This window comes from Lycorma delicatula, chromosome 9, assembly GCF_047948215.1.
Source record: "Lycorma delicatula isolate Av1 chromosome 9, ASM4794821v1, whole genome shotgun sequence".
NCBI classification, from domain to species: Eukaryota; Metazoa; Arthropoda; class Insecta; order Hemiptera; family Fulgoridae; genus Lycorma; species Lycorma delicatula.
The window spans coordinates 25,746,608-25,772,482 of record NC_134463.1 but is presented as its reverse complement, the minus strand read 5'-3'; the positions used below and the strand labels follow the sequence as shown (position 1 = coordinate 25,772,482).

General features: G+C 26.5%; 1 protein-coding gene across 1 annotated transcript in view; it reads right to left on the bottom strand.

Annotated features, from left to right (window-relative positions):
• Nucleotides 1-2,100: 2,100 nt before the first annotated feature.
• LOC142330435 (uncharacterized) overlaps nt 2,101-25,875 on the bottom strand; it is a 49,395-nt gene continuing 25,620 nt past the window's right edge. Inside the window, exons 2-8 of the mRNA XM_075375671.1 lie at nt 11,434-14,563; nt 7,251-7,439; nt 6,171-6,629; nt 4,231-4,373; nt 3,324-4,083; nt 2,790-3,128; nt 2,101-2,333 (exon numbers count right to left, since the gene is read on the bottom strand). Of these exons, the coding sequence (XP_075231786.1) occupies nt 2,101-2,333; nt 2,790-3,128; nt 3,324-4,083; nt 4,231-4,373; nt 6,171-6,629; nt 7,251-7,439; nt 11,434-14,563 (5,253 nt within the window). The remainder of the gene's footprint in view (nt 2,334-2,789; nt 3,129-3,323; nt 4,084-4,230; nt 4,374-6,170; nt 6,630-7,250; nt 7,440-11,433; nt 14,564-25,875) is intronic.

The following is a 25,875-nucleotide window of genomic DNA, read 5'->3' as shown; positions in this document are numbered from 1 at the left end:
ATCTCCCAGTAGTGAGTAATTATGTAAAATTAATGTAGAATAATATGTGGTTAATATTACTGTTGCAATTTTATGTATTAACGCAGGCCAAGAGGAATCTAAGTTACGCATTCTTTCCTAATAAACTAGCTGTCCTGAAGAGGTGAGCATAATGCATTGGCAAGGAGTTAATCTTCAGGCTGTTTCCTAGTATCTAAAATCAGATGTTTAAATTCAGATATATTTTCATAATAATAATATTATAAATATTTTCTATTTTTGTAAACTTGCTTTATTTCTGTTAGAAAATTCAATTATAAATTTTAAGATATACATTATTTATGTTATAAAATTATAATTTACAAAATATGATTCACTGATCTGAATCAACAGTATTACAATATTTTACAAGACTTTTTTTATAATACTTGTCATACTGATTCAACAATACATAAATCTAATGCAAAAGATCATAAATAAAGTTAAAAAAAAATTTTGTATTAATTTTTTTCAGTAGTTTGGTCTTCTATTCAAAGGAAAATCCTATGTTGGATGAAGCATTTTAAACACTAAATTTGCACATAAGTGCATTAAACTCTTTTAATTATTATTATCTTTTTTAATTTTCGTATTTAACTAAAACTGCTAGGTTTCCCATGATGAAATTAAATATCCGATTCTCATAAAAAAGGGAACCTCTCCCCCTTCCACCCCTTTTAGCATGGGTCTGCAACCAGTGGCCTGTGGGCTGTATGCGGTCGCCTTAAAAGTTTTTATCACCAGTATGCTCAAAAAATTATAAAAATTTATCTTGTGAATATATAACAGTTTAAGAATTTTCTAGGCCAAATGGCATATCTTAGTTTACTTCTCAAATAAAACTTTTAACAAACTAATTTTTTAAGTAAACAGTACTAACTACTGTTTAGTATTAAACTCTTAATAAATAGTAACAAAATTTGTAACAGAATGTAACAAAATTTAGAGAATCTTCCATAATTTAATAGTTATGTTTACTGAGATATCTTTTGGAGGATGGCAATATAGGCCTACAGAGCAACATAAATTGTGATATCTTTGATTAAAATATTATTTTTACTGGATCATGATCCTAAAGCCTGATTAGAAAAATTGACTGGAGGATGAAAAAAAATTGAAGACTCCTGTGTTAGAAGATACCTTTCTTTGTGTATTCACAAAATGATGTAATATTTGATTATTTGTATTAGTTTATTATTTATTAAATGTCTTGGCCAAAATAAGTTACCTGAAATAATAGGACAATTCCAGTGGTACAGCCATTTCGGAGATCAGGCCAGGCTTACTAAGGAAAGTGAGGATTTAAGTGATTGGTAGCATTACTTTCATCACTGAACTGAGTATGCTCTTGCAATCAGAATGTCAGTTCTACTAAAATATAGTGGTATTTAACCTTTCAAATAATACCTTCACTCTGTTTATGATAAGAAAAGGTGATATATGAACATGATTTCTCTTAGAGAAAACAGTACTGATTGTTACCTTCTATTCACAGAACTAAATGTGTATTAGAGTCATACGAAAGACTATAAAAATATTAAAATATTGTGATGATGCTGTTGTTCTCAGTCTACTTGCAGCCTAGATATGTCCTCTGAATTATCTATCATATATATTATGTAACTCTAAACCTTTAACTACCCTGGTGAGACCTGTTTTTATGAGTTACTTTAATATCTGGTTTGGGCATGTTCATTAAGCTCCTCCACAATACTCTGATCAGATTCTAAGACAGACATATGAAGCAAATAATTATTGTAATAATTAATACTATCTTTCCATTGAAAGAGAGTATTAATTAACATTATGTATGCTGCCTTTCTTTGGTATGATTGAGATAAACGATTTAAAATTATTTATAAATTTTGTTTTTATAAAAAAAAAATGTATTAAATAAAAAATAAATCATATATTTTTTTTTGTTATTTAATATTTTATTACTTTTCCTTTCTGTAGTACGATTGTCCATTGCAAGAAATAGTATAAATAAATATCATACTATTGTCTTTTAAAAGTTGACTGTTATAACACGATATGAATTAATCAGAGAAGTTCATAATAAATAAAAATTATGGTATTGAGTCATGATATTTCAAAATCACTATCACCACCACTTTCTCCATAATTACTAAAACCATCATCAAATGGTAGAACACTTTCATCCTCATCATCATCCTCATCCTCATCATCATCATCAGTGTCATTAATATCATCAGTTTTTATATTATCATCTTCAGAGTCACCAGAAATGCTCAAATATATATCTGATGAATCACTACTTGACAATGATGATGCTTTGAATCTAAGACTAGGAACTCTTTTATTATAACACAATGTGAAATTAATATATTTTTTTGTTGTAGCATTATAAAGAATTTTTTGGGGAAAATTATGCATGAAAGTTTTGTTTCGTAATGGCACTGAAAAGTTCTGGTATTTTTTAGTAATAGGGTACCAGAAACCATAATATTTTTGGGTAAAATGTTTTTTAAAGTGCCTACTATATAACATTTTATTCGGTATATACTGAAATGCATGTCTAAGTATATTATTTCTAGTAATATTTTGAGAAATGCCATACCTGATTGTTAAATTTTTTAATGAATTATAGTTTCTAGTAATATATTTAAAGGTTATATTTTTTGGTATATTTTTAATAGTAGAACTAGTAGTATATTTAATTGTTTCATTGTAGTCATTTGGTTTCAGAGTTTGATAAGCAATATCATCTTGCTGTTCATGAATTTTTGAATATTTGTAAAAATTGTAACGCTCTACAGGTGGATAACGTAATCCGGATATATCATCATTACTAATGTCATCTTTGTAGATTATTTCTGGAGAATCCATTGTATTTAATTTTATATATTGTCTTGGATCAAAAAATGGTGATCTTGAATAATTTGGTTTAAAAAAATATTCATAATGTGCTGGTGTTGTCTTTATACGTCTGAAATATTTTGACCAGTATGGTTCCAAAATTTCTGTTTTAGGTTCATCAGTTAATAAATATTTAGGTGGATCAGTTGTATTTGATATAAAATGAAAGTCATGCGGATTAAAAAATGGATATTTTTTTCTAGTAATAGCATTAAAAGCAGATTGATGTACTGGAGGTAAATGTTTAAAATATTTTATGTATTTATTAAAATATGAATCTGGATCGTAAACAAAAGAATTTTTAATTTTTACTAATGCTGGAAAATTTTTATATGTAGCATTACGAAAATATTGATTTTGATATGAATTTTTATCAAATTTATGAGCAAATGTTATGAAGCTTCTTGTATGGATTGTAATATGACCATAATTATCCATGTATTTATTAAAATATGAATTTGGATCAAATGTATGTGATAAAAGTAGATTATTTGTGTATTGTTTTGGTTTAGTATGAAATGTAATATGAGACATACGTTTCATATATTTATCCAAGTATGAATTATTTTCATAACGTGATAACACATTTTTAGGTGGTGAATATGTAGGTCTATCAAATTTACTAAATACTCGTAAATTTCTTGGTGGTTTACCAAAGTAGTTCAAATGATGTATTAATGGACTATAAAAAATTGAATTATATGGATCTTCTATTGTCGAATTGGGATCGCTTTTATTGGCTAAAGGGTAAACTCCTGATTTTGATAACAAATAACTTTCATTATACGGGCGTAGTACTAAATTTAAATCTTCAGTAGTTTCAGTTGTTTCATCAAATATATTGTTATAAGGATCAATTGTAACATTAGGAAAATTTGGATGGGTAATGAATTCTATATCATTACTTTTATCACTTTGTTCATTCACTGTTTGTCTAGGCCAGTTCGATTCGTAATGAGGTGTACACCCTTTCAGTTCTTTTGGCACAGAATATATGTTATTATATGGATCAATTGTTACATTAGGTATTGTTGGATGAGTCCAGTATTCTATTAGTGGATATTCCATTGATGACTCATAATTTTTTTCTTCCAAGTCATAATATGAATAGTAAGGCTTTGATTGATTTAATTGTTGTTGTTTTGATGATACTTTACTTTTTCTCAAATAATTATTTCTAATATCCTTAATAATTTCTTTCAAATGAATATGATTTTTGTTATGACTATTATTATTATTATTATTATTATTATTATTATTATTATTATTATTATTATTATTATTATTATTATTATTATTAAAACTGGTATTTAATGTTTCTGATTTATTTACAGTAACATTAATGTAAATTTCATCACTTTTAATTGAAGTATAATTATAATCTTTATAAAGTTGTTCACTGTAATTATTGTTCAGATCTTCTGGTATAATCTTATGTACATCTCGACCAGTATTAATGTCAGGTTTAACATAATCTATGTCAACATAAACATTATTATATGGATCTAAAGTAATATTTTTTAAGAAAGGATGAGTTACATATTCTACAGCTGTATCAGTTGTTATAACTCTTTGAAAGTCAGAAAATTTTATGCCTAAACGGTTTGCTTTTAATATTTCTGATGAAGATCTTTCAATTAGTTCTTTCGGTTTATAAAAAACTGAGTTATATGGATCGACCTTTTGATTTTTTTTAAACGGGTGAGATAAATATAATCTTTTATATTTATAAATATTATCTTTTTTCTGTAAATTATTTTTATCAATATCTTTTTTTTTATATTTCTTCTTTTCATCACCCATATTTTTCCAATTAAAAGTGATTAATTTTTTCCTTGTTAATGGAAATTTACTGTATAATGTATGATTTATATGCCATGATGTAATATTACAAAAAAACCATTTTTTTGATAAAACATCATTTACACTAAAATTATTTGAAATATATTTGTCAGAAATATTATAATTTTTTATAATATTTTTTTTATTTATCCTAATCTTTACAGTAGAATAAAACTTATTATTTATTTTCCGTGAAACCAGTTTAGTCTTAAATATTCTATTATGTTTGATATTATTATTTTTATCCATCATTAATTTAACTGTTTTATTAAACTTATTATATTTACAACTTTTTATCGTACTTAATGTTTTTTTATTAAAAAAAATTAAATGTTTATTACTAAAAAAATTTCCTTTTTTATTTAGAAAATTTGTAACTTTCATTTTTGGAGAACGACTGTAAAAGATACCATTACCATTATGTACATGCTTCTTTTCATTTATTTTAATAAAAAGTTTTATCTTTTTTGTGTGGTACTTTTGATTCACATCAAATTTACTAATTGTTGAACTTTTCCAAGCATTACTTACATTATTCTCATTATGTTTTTCAGTTAATCTTCCATTCATTTTCTTTTTATTCTGAAAATAATTATTTGATAAATTTACAACTGTTGTAGCAAATATTTCATTTTGTATTTTCACCTTGTAAATTTTATTAATATTTTTACTAAAACTAATATTTTTACGATAATTAAACAACGTTTTATTATGCTTTTTCTTAAATGTCATATTATTGTAAATCTTTGTTGATTTTTTAAATGATTTTAACACTTGTTTTTTTTCAGCATACTGCTTGAATTTATGATTTGATATATATATCAATTTATTGTTGGATAACCCTATACTTTTATAAATACTGAAAAATTTATTTTTGTGAAATACTTTTTTTATGCTAGTAAAACTTTTGTCACCATTCTTAATAATTTTTTGTAATTTAAAATGATCTCTTTCTTTAAATAATCTACTTGCAGCATTTAATTTTATTTTCTCTAAAAATATGTGGTCTTGATCAACTGATCGCTTTTTTATTATTTTATTATTTTTATTAACAGCATTGCATAAATTTTTCTTTAATGTAACAGCAATGGTATTATTTTTCAAAGAATTTATATTCATAGATTTATTTTTAATATTATAAAGACATTTCCTGAATAATGTATCAAATTTCTTAGTATTACAATGACTTGATGTATGAGTATAATGTTTTTTAGCTGGAATAGTAAATTTTAAAGTAAAGTTATAGATATTGAAACTATTTTTAAGTTTTTTATGGTTATGTAATGTTTCTACCTTATTTAGCTTAGATTTCTTTTTATAATTTATTCTCTGGTATTTCATTTTTGTTGGCAGTTGAAGAAATTTTCTATTATTATTAAACCTATCTGAATTTTCTTTTTCATAATATGGATTTCTTCGAAAATACTTACTATTAATTTTATTACCAGCACATTTTTCCATGTTATTTAGTTTTTTCCTTTGTTTACATAATATGTCATTCATTGCATATGGAAAATAAGGAGCATCTTTACTATGCCTAAAATTTCTAAGGAAACTTTGTTGAAATGGATTAATGTAGATACAATTATATGGATCTAATGTAATATTATTAAGTTCTGGATGTTTAATTGATTGTTGAAACATGATGAATGGTTTAAAATTTTTTTCAATATTATACCTAAGCCGAAAATAAGGATGATTTGCAATGTTGTATAATGGATTATTATCGTAGTAATCCTCTTCAAATTGTTCATCATCTGGTATAAATCCTAAATTTTCTCTAAATCTATTTCTGTATTGCTCCAAAAGAGGGATATGATTTACTCGAACATATTTCCGAGATTCATATGTTTTTTTAGTTGAATTCAAATCAGAGTAGTTATAATAAACTGGCAAATTATGAAATTTTGAAAAAATATCATCATATACTTCATTATTTTTTCTTGTTTTTAATTTAATAGTATAATTGTATTTATCTTTCCACCTTGAGTAAAATTGATTTGATTTAAATTTACGGGTTTTGTTGATATAAACAAAAAAATTATATTTCTTTTTAAATAAATCTTCTATAGATATTAATTTTGATATATTACTAGGAGTTTTTTTTGATAGATAAGTTTTTATGGAATTATGAAAATCTGTATAATTTTCCGTGGCATTAAAATATATTTTTAAAGAACTAATTTTTTTCATGAATAATTGTTTTTTACTTACATTAAACTTAGGACATTTTTTAGTAAATTTAAATGTTTTAAGTGATAATTCATTTAAAAGTTTTTTCCTCATTTTAATTAATTTTGGAAGTCTAGTTAATTTTCTAGTTAACTTTGGCAATTTTTTTACATCAGTAATCAAATTATAATAAAAAATAGAATTATTAAAAGATTTGGTAGCACTGTTTTTCCTAATTGATTTCTTAGTCAGTTTTGATGTTTTAAATTTATTGCCCTTACTAGTCAAATGAATTGGCTTTGTTGTTGAAACAAGATAAAAATTATTTGTATACCTACAAAACTGAACAGAGTAATTAATATAGTTTTCTTTCCTTTTTACTACTTCTTCAACGGTAATAAATTTTGATTTATTTAATGATTTTTCCAATGCTAAATTATCTTTCTCAGTATCAAAAGATAATTTATTATTTAAAAACTTAGTTGTTAAGGATGGTAAAACCTGAGTTGTTGTTTTTGAAATATTACCTATAATTGATGATTTTATAAAATTATCAACATATTTAGGTTTTTTGGTTCTGTAAATATTATGAGAAGATTTACTATAAGATTTTTTCTTGTCATAAATTAATTTAATAGAGTCTTCAACACTTTTTGATGAATTAAGCTGTCTTCGTTTCTGCTCTCCTCTTGCTGAATAATTCTTTTTGTATGATACTGGCTTCCTAGTCCACCTATATCTTCCTTTTACAAATTGGTTTTGTTTATTATGCCAAAATAGTCTTTGTGGAATGCTTTTAACAAAATTTGTAAATGAATTCCATTTTTCTCCAAAAATTAATTTTGGATTATTTGTTATATTATTAATATTGCTAGGATTATTCATGGTAAACATTTTTACAGATTCTGCACCATTCATCAGCTGTGTATTATTTACATTAGGTTGATCCTTTGATATCTGATTCATATAATGTGTGTGACTAAAGTCCATATTTAAATTACATTTTGTTTTCACTAATTCTTGCCTTGGAGTATAAGTCTCATTTTCATTTATTCCCTGAATCCGAAGAAAATAAATTTCAGTTCATATTCTCACAGGTTTTTTTAATGCAATTATTTATATTTAATCAATAAAAATATTGAAATAATGATTAATTTCATAATTTTCTATTCTTCCTTACTTATAGTAATAATTTTCGAAAATATAAGATATGAAGAAAAAATAATCAGTTCTGATAGAAGAATACTAATATTAAATTAATTTAAAAAAAATTATTATATCTACTTTATAATCATGCTTACGTGATAGATGAACAGTCTCATAAGTTTAATCTAAAAAAATATTATTTAAGAAGAGAAATATGAGTATTGCTTCACAACCATAATAAAGATTAGGACAAATAATATAGCGACAAATTATCGTAATTCACAATTAAAAATCAGCTGTTTTTTTTGTTGCATATTTTTTGAGCACTTTCATTTCTTTAATTTTTAAAAAATACTTTGTTTATTGTCTGGGCTTAATTTCTTCATTAATATTTTACATTATATTTGTTTATATTCATAAATAACTAACTACTTCTCATGAAACTACCTTCGAGCCCAGTTATAGTTAACTTCTTTTATTTTTCTTATGATGATGAGAATGAATTTTATGTTAAAACTGTCAAGCTTTACCAGTATCTGAACCCAGAGCCTCCGCTATTGGGGTCAGCAATGATACATAAAATATTAAAACTAATCTCCAGCTCTGTCTTCTAGCTGGTGGCATTTTTTTACATTCATCTCTTATTAAAAAAAAGGAATTTTAAATCTCTCATTTTTAAATTAAAAAAGGATAACTATAGTTGGATGTTATATGCAGTTATTTACTAAATAAGTAAAGTTATTTATATGATTTTATATTATGTACATATAAACAAAGTAGATATAGGTGAACCCTAAATGAGATACCAGTAATTCCCAAAAATGGCACAAACATTCGCTTGAATAACAAGCAGTAGAAGGTAAAGTGAGGAGTGAAATGCCATTTTCCATTGTGCAAATATATTGTTTTATATAAGCATGCAAAGCCTAACAAAATGCAATTGATATTCAGCCCTACAAGAGACACCTTCATTATGATCACTGCAGGGACTGGCTGTACAATGAACATCATTAGTTTTAGAGGAAACAAATAAACTAGTGCTTGTACCTCAGATGCTAGGAGAGATAATGTAAAGCAACAAATTAATCTAAGCTGAAGAACTTATAATAACAAGCCTAAGCTGATTGTACATGATATGATGACTGAGTGGAAGGACTGTATCTGCAACCTGGCATAAAAGTATAAAAATATTTATTATTGCCTGATGGTATCAAGTTTACACCATACGGAGGATGAATATTACTTTGTCCTCTGTATTGTAAATTCATTAGTTGTTTTTTCCCAATCTTTAAATTTCTTTACTCATTGCTTCTGTATCAACATTAAAATTCTTAAAATACCATTTTTCATTATCACTCATTTTTTTTAAAAATGAAGAGGATTTATTTTTTAATAACTGCCATCTATAATCAATATAATGTGATGGTAAGTTTGTCCTTACTTGTTGCTAGTGAGAATTAGGTTGGTCAATGATGTATTTTGTATTCTGTTCCCATTTGCTAAGAGAAGAGTTATTTGTATATCATACAAACCAGTCAAAACATAGTAATAACTGAATGAAACTTAAGTGTAGTATACAACTGAACAGCTTTACTATTTAACAGGAGATACTCCTCTTGCACATTTACAGTCACATCATATCCCTTGAAATTAAGACATATTTGTAATTCATGATTAGCTATGTTGTTGTAAGTCATGCTGGATCTAATCTTCTATTATGGTCTTCAATTATTTCTGTGCTGTGAGAAATATTAGGGACGTCATTCTTAATTTTTAGATGTATGTTGTGCAATATTTTTTAGTACAACCATTCATCATATTAGTCATCATTACAAACATTTCTCAGGTGAAACATTAAAAAGCCATCACATGAACTTCTGAGTTGGAAATACAAATGTTTGAATATGGATATTTAACAATTAAAATTAAAAAAAATAATACTCCTAAAATCTATGTTCTTGTTCCTTTGTTCAGACACCATTAAGCAGTTTTTGCCTTTTTACTTATAAGTAGACAGGGAAAAAAATTCAAAATGAGAACTAGTTTTAATAGCAAAAACTATATGAAGTATTTTTATTTTTTTTCATCTATTACATTCTTTTAGTCATTTGTAGATTTCATATTGCCTGTATTTTTTTATTTAACAAACCTGAACTAGACAAATACGTAATAGAATATGCACTAATTGAGTAAGCAATGTTTTTTATATGCTCTGATTATATTACAAATACTCTTATTTTTCTTAAATATCTTCTTAACTGATGTCATATACAAATAAGAAAGAAAAATATCAACTTCCTGATTTGGTTGAGGTATTGCCACATAGTTTAAAAAAAAAAACTTTTGCTTAAAAAACTACAGAATGCAAGTCATACAAATTTAGTATACTACTAAGTGAAACAAAAATTAATCTATAAATATAAATATAAATAAAATAATTATTATTATTACGTTTTTTTTTTTTTTTTTTTTTTTTTTAAATGATATTCACTATGTTATTAGTTTTTCATAAACACCAACAGCAGGTAGGAAGAATGCAACAAGCATTGCTTAGCTATAATAATTTAACTTGATTTATTAAAGGGGTTGCCTAGCCATGGGCGTTTTATCTTTGATTAACATCTTTCAATTTTCCTACATGTTTTAGGTTTGTTGAAGATTTATATGTAAATGGATGCAGTTTATCGTCTTACCCAGGACTGAAAAATAACTTTTGTTAATGAATTTCTAAAATGAAACTATTATTTTATCTCATAGATGCTCTTGTTATGTTGTAATTACGTCTCATGAATTTATTGTAATATGAATTTTCATCATACTGATGGGAAAAAACCTTTTTTGAATGAGTTTTAAAATTATTTGCATCATCTTTACTATAATATGGAAGGTTGGTTAAAAATTTTCCATACCTATCTGTATGATATTCAAGAGGACTATAATAAATTGAATTATGTGGATCAATAGTGACTGATGGATTATCTGGATTTAATATTGGATTATTTTTAGATGGTTCTAATTTAAATGTTTCATTGTATGGGCGAAAATATAAATTACGATCATTTTTAAATGGATTATTAATGTAATCAGTTTTACATTGTTGGTTATTATGCATATTATTACTGTGTTTATAATTATTAGTTGTTAAATAATTTATTTTTATTGTAGTATTATCAGGATAATATATACCAGGAGGTAAGTCTGCAATTGCCTCATAATATTCATCTGTATTTAATGATTCATAACTATCATCATTATCATTATTTAAATTACTGTTGAAATCCTTTTTTACACGAATTTTATTAATAAACTGAGACAAGCTATAATTTTTATCATATACATTATTTTCTAAATTGGATATTTTTACATTATTATTACTTAAATTTTTAATCTCATTTGTTCTATTAAAAAGCTGTTTTTCATTACTACAATAACTATCCCTTTGGAATAAATGTTTAATATTTTTTAAGAACTGTTCATTAGTATCTTTAAAATTAAAAATATTTAATAATATTGAATAATTTATAAAATTAAATTTAAACATTTTTTTTATAATTTCAGTTAAAAAATTGTAATTAAAACTCGTACTTAATTTAGGTATAAGTATACTTTGTGCATATGATTTATTATTATTATTATTATTTATTTGATTCATTACAATAAAGGAGGGATTAATTTCATCAAGCTTTATATTCTCTGATCTTTTACTTCTTTCATTGTTATTTTTGTTATTATCAGTATTATTAAGAGGTGCAATTGTTTTATTTATATATCTGTTTTTGTTAATATTATCATCTGCATTAGTCACTACTTCAGAAAATTCATGCAAGTTTAGCTTTTTTGTTGTCTCACTAATATAACTATTAGTGATATGTGGTTTAGTTGGGTTTAAATCAATTGCCTCATAAACATCTTCATTAATTTTACTAACAATTTCAAATTTTTGATCATACATTTCAAAATATTCTGGTTTATTAGTTGAATAACTTCTTTTAAAACGTTTATCATCCTCAATATAACTTTTAGATTCTGTAACAGGATTAACATTATTACTAAACTGTCCACTGTTGTGATTTTCTTTATTGTTAAACATATGATAAAATTTAGATGTATCATTTAACCGTTCATTTTTTTTTTTCAGTTTTAAAAGATCTATGTAATGGCTACCTATCTGATTCTGAGTGTTTTTATCCATTAAAAAATCTTCATAACCAGTATGCCAGTTTGCTAATTTAACACTTGAATCATTACTCATATTAAATGGATCATGAATAAAATATTGATAATATGTGTCAATAGGTCTTCTAGTTCCATTGTAGGAAGGTAACATATGTTTTTTAACATTATTTTGACTGTTACGTAAATATAAAACAGCATCATTATATCTCCCAAGTTGTTTAATTTTATTTCTATAATTTATAAAAGAAGGAGAAGAGGAAATAAATTGTGGATTATATTTAAACCAAAAATTGTTATTGTTTGGATCAGTGAAATAATGTTGACTACTAATCTGACCTAATTGAACGTGGTATGATGACTGAGTGGGAGGAATGTGTCTGTAACCTGGCATAAAAGTATAAAAATAATTATTACTGCCTGATGGGATCAAGTTTACACCATACAGAGGATGAATATTACTTTGTCCTCTGTATTGTAAATTCATTTGTTGTTTTTCCCCCATCTTTAAATTTCTTTTACTCATAGCTTCTGGGTCAACATTAAAATTCTTAAAATACCATTTTTCATTCTCACTCATGTTTTTAAAAAATGAAGAGGATTTATTTTTTAATAACTGCCATCTATAATCAATATAATGTGATGGTAAGTTTGTCCTTACTTGTTGCCAGTGAGAATTAGGTTGAACTGCAGCAGTACAAAAAACTGGTGTTGGTTGATGCTGATAATGTGGAGGTGAAGAGCCAAGCAGTTGCTGCTGTAATAGTAGTGGAACAGATTGTAGATGAGGTGGAATTGGTTGTTGTTGAAGTGAAAATGGTTGCTGCTGATGCAAAACTGGTTGTTGCTGAAGTTGAAATGGTTGTTGTTGAGGTGGAATTGGTTGTTGTTGAGGTTGAATTGGTTGTTGTTGAGGTGGAATTGGCTGTTGCTGAAGTTGAAATGGTTGTTGTTGAGGTGGAATTGGTTGTTGCTGAAGTTGAAATGGTTGTTGTTGAGGTGGAATTGGTTGTTGCTGAAGTTGAAATGGTTGTTGCCCTTGAGGTGGAATTGGTTGTTGCTGAAGTTGAAGTGGTTGTTGCCCTTGAGGTGGAATTGGTTGTTGCTGAAATGGTACAAATTGCTGTTGCTGTATTTGTTTTTGTTGTTGCAATTGCTGCTGAAGTTGCTGTAAATAAAACCAATAGGCATCTCGTGGGTTATAAACAACTTGTTGTTGGATCTGTATTGTGGGTGGAACTTTAGCAACTGTAGGAACAGTCCATGACATCACAGAACCGTATTCTTGTTGCATTCCAGTTCCTTCTTTTTGCTGATTATTATTCATAACATTATGTGGAATTTTTTGCTGGTCTTGAATGCTAACAATATTTTGCTGATAGTGATCAAAATTTGGAATTTGCTGATTTGACAGCCACTGATAAAAAGTAACTTGTTTCTCACCAAACTGATCATTGTAGTTCTGTATTTGTTGTGGTTGATCAACTGTAGATCTTTGATTACCAGTTTGCCATTTGTTTTGATTTCCATATAGTTGTTGTACCGGTAGTTGCTGGTTAAAACTTGGCCATGGCTTATTAGTTGTAATAAAATTTTTCTGAATAAAATACTGATCGGGTTGTTTTTGCTGATGATGTTGGTAAGGTTGATATGATACCCACGGACTTTCAATTTGTTGATCATTACCAGATTTTAATTGTGGCTTTGAACTCCAAGGCAAAATTTTGTTTCTAAATGTTATCCAGGATTTAAAAAAATTCACACGCCTTGTTTTAAATGTATAATGTACACTGCTGATATTATTTATCCATTTTCTATCAGCATAATATGTGGCAAATGGTGAAGGATTAATAATATTTGTATGGCTATAAGGTTTAGTTATATACTTTCTTCCATTTTCTTGATCTTGAGATCTTTCTTGAATATTAACTTGTTGACTTAATATTGATTCATTTTTCTTCTTTTCAGTTTTCTCTTTATGATCTTTACTTGAGCTTCTTGGTTTTCTCTGATTTACCCCTGTATTTTGATTTATTACCTCATTTGCAGATACTTTATTTTCAAAGTTTTCTGATAATGTTTTTTCTTTACTTCCACTGATGCTTTTGAAAAAGTTCTTTAATTTTCCCCAATTTGATACTTTATTTGTTTCTGTATTACTTTCTTTAAATGTGTTCTTTTCTCTTTTCTCATGACTATCATAAAATTCTAACAATTTTCTACTAATAGATAAACTATAAGTGTTGTCACTAATTAATAATTCTCTTTTAAATCTTGTCACGTCATTACTTTTAACATCATCAAATGTTCTCTTCTCAGAATGCCTGTTTTCCTAAATATATAGAAAAAAAAAAATTAAATCAAAAATTTGTTTTCTGATTTTCTATTTTAAAAAAAATCAATCACCTAAACTTAATTAAAAATTATCTAAATTATTAATTAAGACAATAATAACAACAATGATTAATAATTATTATTATACATGTGTTCTTATATACTGATTGATGTATACTCATACTGGCATTAAAATGTTAATGTGTACGTAAGAAAAGAAATTAAAAATAATATAAGCTGAATACAGTACAAATATACTGAATACAGTAATACAGTACAAAAAATTTAATTTACATCTTTATTTTGAAAATGATTATAATGAATAATTTAATTATTGTATTCATTTACATGTATATTGTATAAAATGTACATGTTTACATGTACAAATATAAAATGGTTAATAATACTATATTTTTCTCCTTTTAATAAAATTATTGTAGCCATATTTTTAATCAATTCATACTTATAAATCTTATAATTTATGTCACGTTACAAAATGTCAAAAAGTGATGAAATGTATAGGATACTTATTTATAGATTCATATTATATTTTTATATCATTTAGTTTGTAAAATTACAATATATAATTCAAAAATATATATATATATATATATTTTAAAATTAATATCTAATTTTTATTAGTTGCCATAATTAAATGATTGTAAGCAACCTAACATGGCATATGTACTTTAGCTGAAAAGAGCTGAATTCCTTAAAAAATTGAGGAGGTTTTTGTTACTGCATCAATGACCTTCAGGTGACATTCAGTCCTAAAAGTGAAGAATTCAATTTGTTAGTTACAGATATTGATTATGTACTTAGGGATGGGCTTCATTACTTTTAGAGGAAGCAACACAGATTTTTATGTTCTCTACATGCATTATAGTCATAAGAAAGACTTTAATAAATTAATCTTTTTAATTAAGCTAAAGAAAACTAATGTAAGCATAAGCATTAATCAGTTTAAAAAAAGTAAATACATTTGCATAATATTAGTCAATGAAAAACTGCATATTATATTTTAGATTAATGAAGTTACATGTAATGATATCTTGTTCTACCATTCACTAAAACATTATGGCTAAAAAGGACTAGAATTTAATTACATGCGAGTTCTTTTAAGGATTTTAGTACCTTTAAGTACATTTATCTGTTAAAATAATCAGTTGCCCATAAAAAAATTATTTCTCTTATTATTAGGGATATTCACATTACCTGTTTACTTTATACATATTTATATTTAAAATAAAAGAGTCTGGTACAATTAAATTTATTATCACTGAATATTATGAGAGGTGGATAAAAAAATAAGTTTCGCCCTTCCTGTGTTCTTGAACTGAAAGGGATATATTAGTGTCTTGTGGTGGCAGCACTGGTTGTGTTGTTGCCTTCACACTCCCCCAGCAGCAATTCTGTATGACATTCAGTACATATGTAGTGTCGTTTTCAATATGGTGTGTCCTCTAGAGGTTTCGTCAAGCATAGAAGTGTATTCAGTAGTCCAATCTTTGTGAGCAAAAAGTTACAATTGTTCTGAAATTCATCGCCAAATCGTTGAGGTATACTCTGAGAATGCAATTTCATGCCCCATGATCACAAAATGGTGCCAAATGTTCATAAATGGAAGAACAAATGTGAGTGACAAACTGTGTGTTGATGTCCTTCAAATGCAAACACGACGGGTAATGCGAAACACGTGAATGAAATGATCTTGAGTAACTAGCGCATTAAAATTAGAGAGATTACAAGTGTACTTAATATCAGTTATGTGTGTGCGATTATTCACGATCAGCTTGGTTACCATAAGATAGTTACCACATCTGTTGACTGATAACCACAAACATCAATGTTTTACGACTGCTCTTTCTTTTATTCAGTGTTATTCCTGGACTGTCCACAGTTTTTGAAACAAATCATCACAGCAGATGGATGCTTCTTTACACTTCTGAGACTAAACGAGAATCATATGAATGGAGACACAAAAATTCGTTGTAGCCAAAAAAAGTGAAAACATCCCCACATGTTCAAAAGATTTTGCTGACAGTCTTTTTCAATTCTGAGGGAGTTGTTTACAGTGAATTTATGCCCCAAGGAAAAACAATCAATGTTGACTCTTACTGTGAGATTAAAAAAATTTGGTAAAGCCATTAAAGATCGAAGATCCAGAAGATTGAGCAATGGGTCATTTTTCTTCACAATGCTTATGTGACAAAGGAGTTACTGCAAAAATTCAAGTGGGAAATGTGTTCTCATCCGCCTTATAACCCTAACTTAGCACTCTGGGACTACACCACCTGTTTGGTCCTCTCAAGCGAGATCTGGCAGGGGAGGGTTTCACTATTGATGATAGACTGAAGGATGAACGGTCCTTAAATGGGTAAAGGAAACTTGATGAAATTTTTATGAGAGCGAAATTGAAAAACTTGTCACAAGATATGTAAAGTGTTTAGGAAAACTGGTGATTTTGACTTTAACAAAAGTCGATTTTAAAAAACTGGCGATTTTTATTCAATAAAAAAAAAGATTGACTTATAAATATGTCTTTCTTTCATAGAGGGGATGTAACTTACTTTCTGATTGTCCCTTGTAATTGTTAAGAAGGCTGGATGGATTGTGTTACATTAGAGAAAAAGAACAAAGTACAAAATTGATTTTGTGTGTGTGTGGGTGGACAAACTGATTTTTATACTTTTAAGCTCTCTTTCATGGCTTTAAATTAGTACACTAGCAGTTAATATTGTTTTTATGATTTTTAAAAAAATAAAACGGTATTGGTTTACTAGCAACCATTATTATCAAGCTTTTTAGATTCTTTTTTATTTTACCAAAATATAAATTGTAAACCAAGTAATCTGCTTACATCTATTATTCCTGTACAGTCAAATGACTCAGCACAGGCAAGAATTCTATGAAAAAAAGTGAATCTAAAAATATAAGCCTTATTTTACATAGTTACACCATACTGTTAGCAGGCACCAAAGTTTGATGTTACTCTACTATTTTCCCAGTTCTCAAACATATATTCATAAATAAATAAAAAAAAGATCACAGTACATATTAATGAATAATTATTATTTGATGGTTTTCAGAGAAAAAGTTATAATATGCACATTTAATAATAAAAAATTAATAATGATAATATATTCTATAAAAACATTTGTTGTTAGGAACCATAAACATAGGTGCAAATACATTTGCTATGATAAGGAATGTGATGAAAACTTTATTACAATCATCAGCTGAGCACATATAAAAAATGCATATAACTTTACCCGTGCATAATTGCAGCTGTTTGCATGTTTTTAGAGTAAATGTGGACTGAGAACATTCACTAGCCAAAGTTTCTAAATATACACATTTTTTTTTACATATGTTGATCTCTATTTATTGACAGAATGATTTAGTTTTATAAATTTAGGGTAAACATATCCAAAAAGGATAGAGTAGTGTAAAGTACATGAATGTGTTTATAAATAGACTATATTTATTGATATACACTGTTGACTTCTGTGGTAGTATCTTTGTCTTTCATCTAGAAGGTTCTGGGTTTGATTCTTGGTCAGATTTGGCATTTTTCATACGTTACAGTTATTTCATATCATATTTCCACATACACCTGGTGCTTATGTGATGAATTATCATCTAACAAAAAAAAGTATGTAAACATTATGTGAAGGCAACTAATACATAATTTATTTTTAACTTGCCAGTTTACTCTTTCTATAGCTGTTGTAATAAATTAAATAAAAATTGGTAATTTTTATGCACTTATTGTTATGATAATAAGCAGAATAATAAAATAGGGAAGATATTAGTGATTAGATTAGTGCGGTGAAAAGGAAAAGGATATAAAGAATCGTGATGTAATGATGAAACCAAACATAGGATGTCAAACGTAAAGAGAACTTCTAAGCAAATGTGAGAGATTGGAACAAGCTGAAAACCATGTTACCTGTCTTAAGTTAGAAAATAAAATAAGACTTTACACTGGAGTATATAGTAGTCCCCCTTTTAACTGTTTTAACTGATTTCTGTATATTAAATTTGAATAATTTTATAAAAATTAAAATTGACTGAGTCAATATTCAAATTTACCCTTCTGCAATTACATCAGATCCACAATAAAGATATTATGTTAACATCTTTTTATTTATTTTTGATTTTCGTTTTTTTTAATATTTGGCTATTTTAAGATTTTAATTTCAGGTTATGCGACACTAGCAAATTGGTTCTTTCATTAAAGGATAACATGAAAGATTATAGACCAAGAAAAGTTGATTTTGAAGTAGAGTACTGTAATACAGCTTAATGTTATTAAGTTGCTGTTATTCAGCAGCATTAGAGAAGAAAAATACATATATGTAATATTAGGCAGTTAAATTGTAAATAAAAGTAACCTTTTTTCTCCTTGTTTATATGTTTTATCAACTATTCACACCTCACGTATTAATTTGGACGTTGGTTATACTACAGATATAAAAACTATTTTTTTATTGAGAACAAAATCTCTGTAGATATACCATATATCTAACTCAGAATGTGGTTCTGACTAAAATATTTGAGTTAACAGATTAAAAATATGTTTTTATTCAAAAGAAAATATATGGTATAAGGATTCATATATTAAAATATACATTAGAAAGTAATTTAAGTTTATTTCTTGAGCAATTCAATCAATTATACATTTAAAATTTGTAAGTATTAAATTATGAGCAAGATAGTAAGTGTGTAAAAAAATTACGTACTTGATAAAGCATACAGTTATATTGAGATTCAATTTGATTATAATTAAATAGTATTCCTAAATACTATTCCCAAATGTATTTATGTGTTTTCTATTCCCAAATGTTATTAAACACCATAACTAAGATTAAATTATCAATATTAAAATATCCAATTGAATGTTTATGTTATTGTCAATTGTCAAAATTTAATAAAATTTATTCAAAATTACTAAAAAAATTCAAGAATATATTTAATATGTATTTTCTGTTCATATAGGTAAATATGGACTGATACGCATCCTCACTGTAGTAGTTTCATTAGTATATTCAAAAGATGACTCATTACCAGGTGCTGATGTAAGCATATCCTGCCAAAATTCATAACTATCAAACTTATACTTCCTTCTAGGATTCACATGTTGTCGTCTCCATTTTCTTTTTTCAGCACTTATTTTAAGACGACGTTCATAGTAATCATCTAACCATTCTTCTTCTGAAGGGCGTAATCGTAAATGAACTGGATCTTGGGTAGTACCATTAATTGATTCATTATAAAACAGAGTAGTTTCTAGCAATGTAGATAATGTAGGTTCTGTTTCATTAAAAAATTCTGTTTCATTAGCATCTCTTAAAATTGTATTAAAAAGCTCTGCATTTAATTCTGATGAATTATACAGGTGACTTGGAAAATAATTTTTTTTATCTGGAAATGTATACCAGTATTCAAATTTTGGTGTAGGTTTTACATTACCTTGACTATCAAGACTTTCAATAATATCACCTTCATCAGTCGGTCTAAATTGCCTATATCTTATTGTAAATATCCCGCCGACATAACGTTTCTTGGCTGTAAGAAGCGTCTGATTTTTTGGAATAACATTACCATCATATTTATTTTTTACAAATGTACCACGTTCTTCATCATATTCATAAACATACCTCATATCAGGAGTTGGAACAACAATATTATCAAAATCAAATCTACCTAAATCACGTAAATTATCATGCAAAATATCATCACCATGATACCAAAAATATGAAAAAGTTGTTTTTAACTGTTTTCGTCGAGTGCTATAATTTGTTAATAATCTTCTTGTAAACATTTTTTTTTGAAAATGTTGGTGGTTATCTATTTTATCATCCAATTTCCTATAAGTAGTGCACTTCTTATATTTTTTACTGAAATTATGAATGGTTGGAGAAAAGATCACTGAAGTACTTTTTAAATATTTTTTTTTAAAAAATGAGGAAGAACTCGCTGTTGGTTTCGTTATTCTACTTCTTTTTAATTCATTTTTTGTGACAGGTATTTTATTGTTAATTATTTTTTCACGGGCTTTCTTTCTTTTACCAAATGTTCTTTGTAATTTAAATTTCTTAATTTTTTGTTTTGTAAAATATAATTTTTTACTGTAACGCCTAGATTTAACTTTTAATGTAAATGCTTTTGTAATCTTTTGTTTTATTCTTTTACCTTGTACTTTTCTTTTTCTGTAAGTTCCTCTAGTTCTTCTAGTTAATGATCTTCTTGGAGCTCTTCTTTTTCTAGTTTTGGTTAATGTTGCTGATATTTTGTAAACTTTTTTATTTGATCTATTTTTACTTTCTGATGATAAATAACCATCATCATTAAAATTACTATCTTTAATCTTCCTTTTTTCTCTATTTATTATATTTAATAAATCTTGTTCATGTATATTATAAACTTTTGTACCTGGAAAACAATTATGCAAATCTTCTATACCTTTTTTCCTTATTTTATAATTAATATTATTAACATTATCAAAAAAATTGTAATTAACATCTTCTAAAAAAATATTTTTGTCTAGTTCATTATTCATGTATTTAATATTTCGTTTAACTCTTTTATTTTTTAATAATTTACGTCTAGAATATTTTCTACGAGTTTTTCTGCTGATTAAAGTTTTAGTCTTTCTAACACGTTTAACATTAGTTTTATACTTCCTTTTTTTAGTTTTTAATTTATTTGATTCTGAATATAAACTCATTAAATTTGGATATGAGATATGTGAATTTTTTGTTTCATCATTAAAGTGGCTCATTAAATGATTATAAGATGTTTTACTACCATTATATACATTTTTATCAGGAAACCTTTTATATTTGCTTTCAAATTCTAAATATGGGTCATCAAGTGTAGTTGAATTAAATTTAGTTGAAGCTGTATACTGACTTATTAAATACGGATAATAATCCATAAATCTTTTTGTATATGGTTTTCTTCCAATTATAATACGTGTTTCATGTGAATTTATCTTTTCTATATCAGTAGGAAGAACAGGTATTCTGGTAACATATTTATTTGATTTTTGAATTATCATTTTAGAGTCACCTGAATAATCAAGTGTTTCTTTTTCTTCATATCTTTTTAAATAAACATCTCTTAATCTTAAACGGTAAAGACTAGGCTTTTCATTACCGATACCATCATTAACAGATTTAGTTTCATTAAAGTCTCTATTTTTTGTTGGATCTTTTAATCTTTTTTCTGGATATTTTTCTCCAAGCCTTTCTATAATAAATCGATGAGTTACATTTAATCTATTTTCTCTCATTGGAATTATTGGTTTATAAGTAAAACGTGAATCTAATTTTCTTGATTGTAAAAAATTGTCTGAATCATAATAATAATCTTTAACTTGTTCTCTACCACGGTATCCAAGAAAATCAGGCCTATCACCATAACCACCACCCTTTGAACGTTTTATTTTAGAATATTCATCAACTTGATTTCTATTATCATAAACTCTACTCCTCCAATATCGTGGATAATAACTATTATAATCAAAATTTCTTGGCATCCATTTCTTTTGATTATTAATATAATCTCTTTGGCTCCATACTCTTTCATTATTATCATAATCTCTTTGCCAGTACTGTCTTTGATTTTTGTAATAATCTCTTTTCCTAAATTGGTTATCATCATAAACTCTCCCTCTTAACTGTCTGTTGTTGGCAGCAACACTATTTAAATATTGACGTTTATATTCTAAATAAGCAGTTCTATCAAACCAACCACCTTTATTAACAAAACTATGACTTTCTTTACCTCTAACTCGATCACCTGTTCCCTTCTGCAAGGTATTAACATATCCTGACGTATATTTATTTCCTTCTGGGTTTCCATATGGAGCTCGATTATTATAGTAATCCATTCCATATCTATAATTGCCTCTGTATCTATAATTATATCGTTGGTAATAATTATCATCTCTGTTATATTTAGTATAATGATATCCATTATTGTAGTTTCTGTAATGATTTATATTACTATTGTATATAGCATTAGGATTACCATAAGTCCTGGAGGCATCTAATAAATAAGCACTGTATGGTCTTCTAAAATCATATTGTCTATTTAATGCTCTATTTTGATACATAATTCTTTTACTTATTAGATTTCTGAAATTTACTAATTGAGTTAATGTATGTGTACTTTCATTTTGGTTAGTTACTGTCTGTTCTTCATTTTCTTCATTTTTTATAGAATCTTCTGTTCCATTTGATGAGTGTATCTCACGTCGGTTACGTCTAAGTTTCATTCCATTAAAATTTACCCCCTATATAGAACAGAAAAAAATATATTTTGTTTTCTATTTATTTTTGTTATATATCTAATTTTAAAATATTTATATAAAAAAATCAATTTTTATATCCAGTTTTAATTTTATATATATCTTATATAAGTTATAAAAATTTGATGTTTTAATATACATACATACAAAAACAAACTTAATAAAAAATAGTTTAAAAAAAGTTCTGACAACTGTATTCTAAAAAAACATTTTTTAATTCAGCAAATAAGCCTATGGCAAGTGTAAATTTTATAAACATTGCAACTTTATGCTAAAGTAACCTGTCCACAGATAAAATTACCTAATGGTTGCAGTTTTTATTTTATATATTTGTAAGTATTTTTTATTTTTATAATATTTAATTTATAAGAGCATTTAGTTAATTTAACAAATTTTTTTTATTATAATCTTCATTGTAAAATAAATAAAAGATTAATGAATTAGATGAAGAAAATATGTTTAATAATTGCCAAAAACAAAAATTTCACACGTTTACATAATGGAAAATATCGATATAAATAAATGGGAGACTTTATTTAGCGAGCGAGACTTTATTTAGTTTAATCAGAAAAATAGTACTGAACCTTTGCTTAAAGTTGAACGCAGAATTCTTAAAAGCTGCATAAACAAAAAATATAAACACGAAGATCAGTACAGATTATTGCCTAATAAATTTCTGTACGAAAACTTGGAATCCTTAATTGATACTATGAAAAAGAAGCTAATTTCTTCCTGTGTACACTTGTTAAGATTACCGCAGGATAGGATTACTAAGAGAATTATCGATCAATTTTGGTCTTTAAAAATTCCGCCATTATGGATCAAAGAAATTAGAGAAGATATGCAAGAATTAAATTTGACTTACGAAGATTTACTTAATAAATCCGAAAAATTAAAATTTGTTATTAAAGATCCGAATACCAACTTTGAAGTAAGAACTTTTAATTATAAAAAAAAGGGTTTATTCAGAAGAGGATCGTAAAGCAAGATCATTAAGAATGACTAAATATTGGGAGAAAGTAAAAACTAAGAACTTAAAGGCCAAAAGATCGGCAAAAATGACTTTAATTATTCTGACTAAAGTGGTCCTTTGCGGCCTTAAATGTAAAAAAAAAAAAAATAATAAAATATGTATGTATATATATATATAAATGAATGTTCTTTTGTTTGTCCCATATGTATTCCTGTACCATTCACCCGACTGCGATGAAACTTTTGGTGAGTTGTGCGCACGCCTACAATGTTTCTGAATTAGTTGGACCCTTTGGATGGCGCTGGGGTTGAGATATTTAGAAAAATTGTGACTCATATTCAGAATATATATTAGTTATGTGAAAAGAAAAAGTTTTACAAAAATTATACCCACAGGTGGTGCTGATGTCGAGATATTTACGAAACAAATAAATTTACTGACAGACTTTCGTCTGTCAGCAAATTGTTCTATAGATATAAGAAAGAATAGAATAGATATAGAAGAAGAAATTTTTCAATATATATAAAAGGCAATGTTCATATCTGTTTCCGCTATAGACTAAAACTCTACTGGTCCGATTTACGCACGGGTTTTTGCAAAATGGTTCGTGTTATCCGGAGAAGGTTTAAAGCTATTGAAATCCTCGATCTGACCAATAGAAAGAAAGTTAGGGATATTTTGAACCGACCACTCTGTTCAGAGAGTAGTCTGAATTAAATCCAATAGGTAGTGCTGTTTTGACAACTGGATTTATTTACATTCTGACTTTTATAAAGTGAAAGATTAAATTTTGTGTAGTTCCATAATATTTTATAAGTTTCTTAATGTTCAGTATTAATTGTGATGATTTTCCAGCTATATATCTTTTCATTAAAAAGTTATTTTCCACCAGCTACTGTGTTTAAAGAGTGGTTTGAATTAATCCGATAGGTAGTGCTGTTAGGTTAAGTTTTATAAAGCTCCATAATGTTCAGTTTTTTAATATTTTATCAGACTTTAAATTGTATTCATTTAATCTATATATGGATATATATAATCAAATCTAACAATAGTGAAGTGTTGGTGGGTCTGCTAGTTTTTAATAACACAAGTAATAAGATAATACTGTAAAGTAAATTTATTTTAATATTATTGTAAAAAAACGAGGAAAAGATAGAAGTAAATACAACAATTAAATAAAGACAATTTAAAAAACAGAATTATGAAATACAGTATCTTGAATAAAACTGAAATCCATTTTATGTAGGGCTGACATAGTATAAATAATAAGTAAAAACTTTAAACAAAATAATTAAAGTAATGTAATTTATCAGAATCTCTAAATAATAGGGGACCTCTATCTCTCATAATAACAGGGACCAAGAAAAGAGATTTTTATTAGAGGATGTCTCCATACAAAGTTGTGAAATTGAGGTGAGGGTAAATGTTCAATGAATTACTGTGGACAAGGCATTAGAGTAGTCCCTGACATTGCCCAGCTGATTAAACTACATACCCCTCATAACTACAGACAGAACTGTATAATTCATGCATTATAAAACTGTACACTAATTTAATGGAACAGAATTATCATGTCACCCAATGTTTTTAATGTTTTACTATTATATTATTAATTTTGCCATTGTTATGTTGAAAGTTTTGAATTCACATTGTTTTATAAACATAATCAAAAATATTTAGTATAATAAATAAAATGTTGTGGAAGCAACTCATCTGTTGCTATTATTTACAATATCAACACAATAATTACTACACTATTATTACTGTTCTTTGTGATAGTAATCTTTAACCGGCCTTTAACCTGTGTGTGTATGTGTGCGTGTTTATGTGTGACTTGTGAGTTAAAAATGTTTAATTTTAAAATATAAATTTTTTTATGTTACATGTTTTATAACAAAAGTTATCAGTCATCGTATCTTAAAATTGTGTACTGTAATAGATTATTTACATCAGAGTTTGTACCAACTAAAATAATGATTTTGTTTTAACTTTGAATTATATTAAGCCTACCAAATTA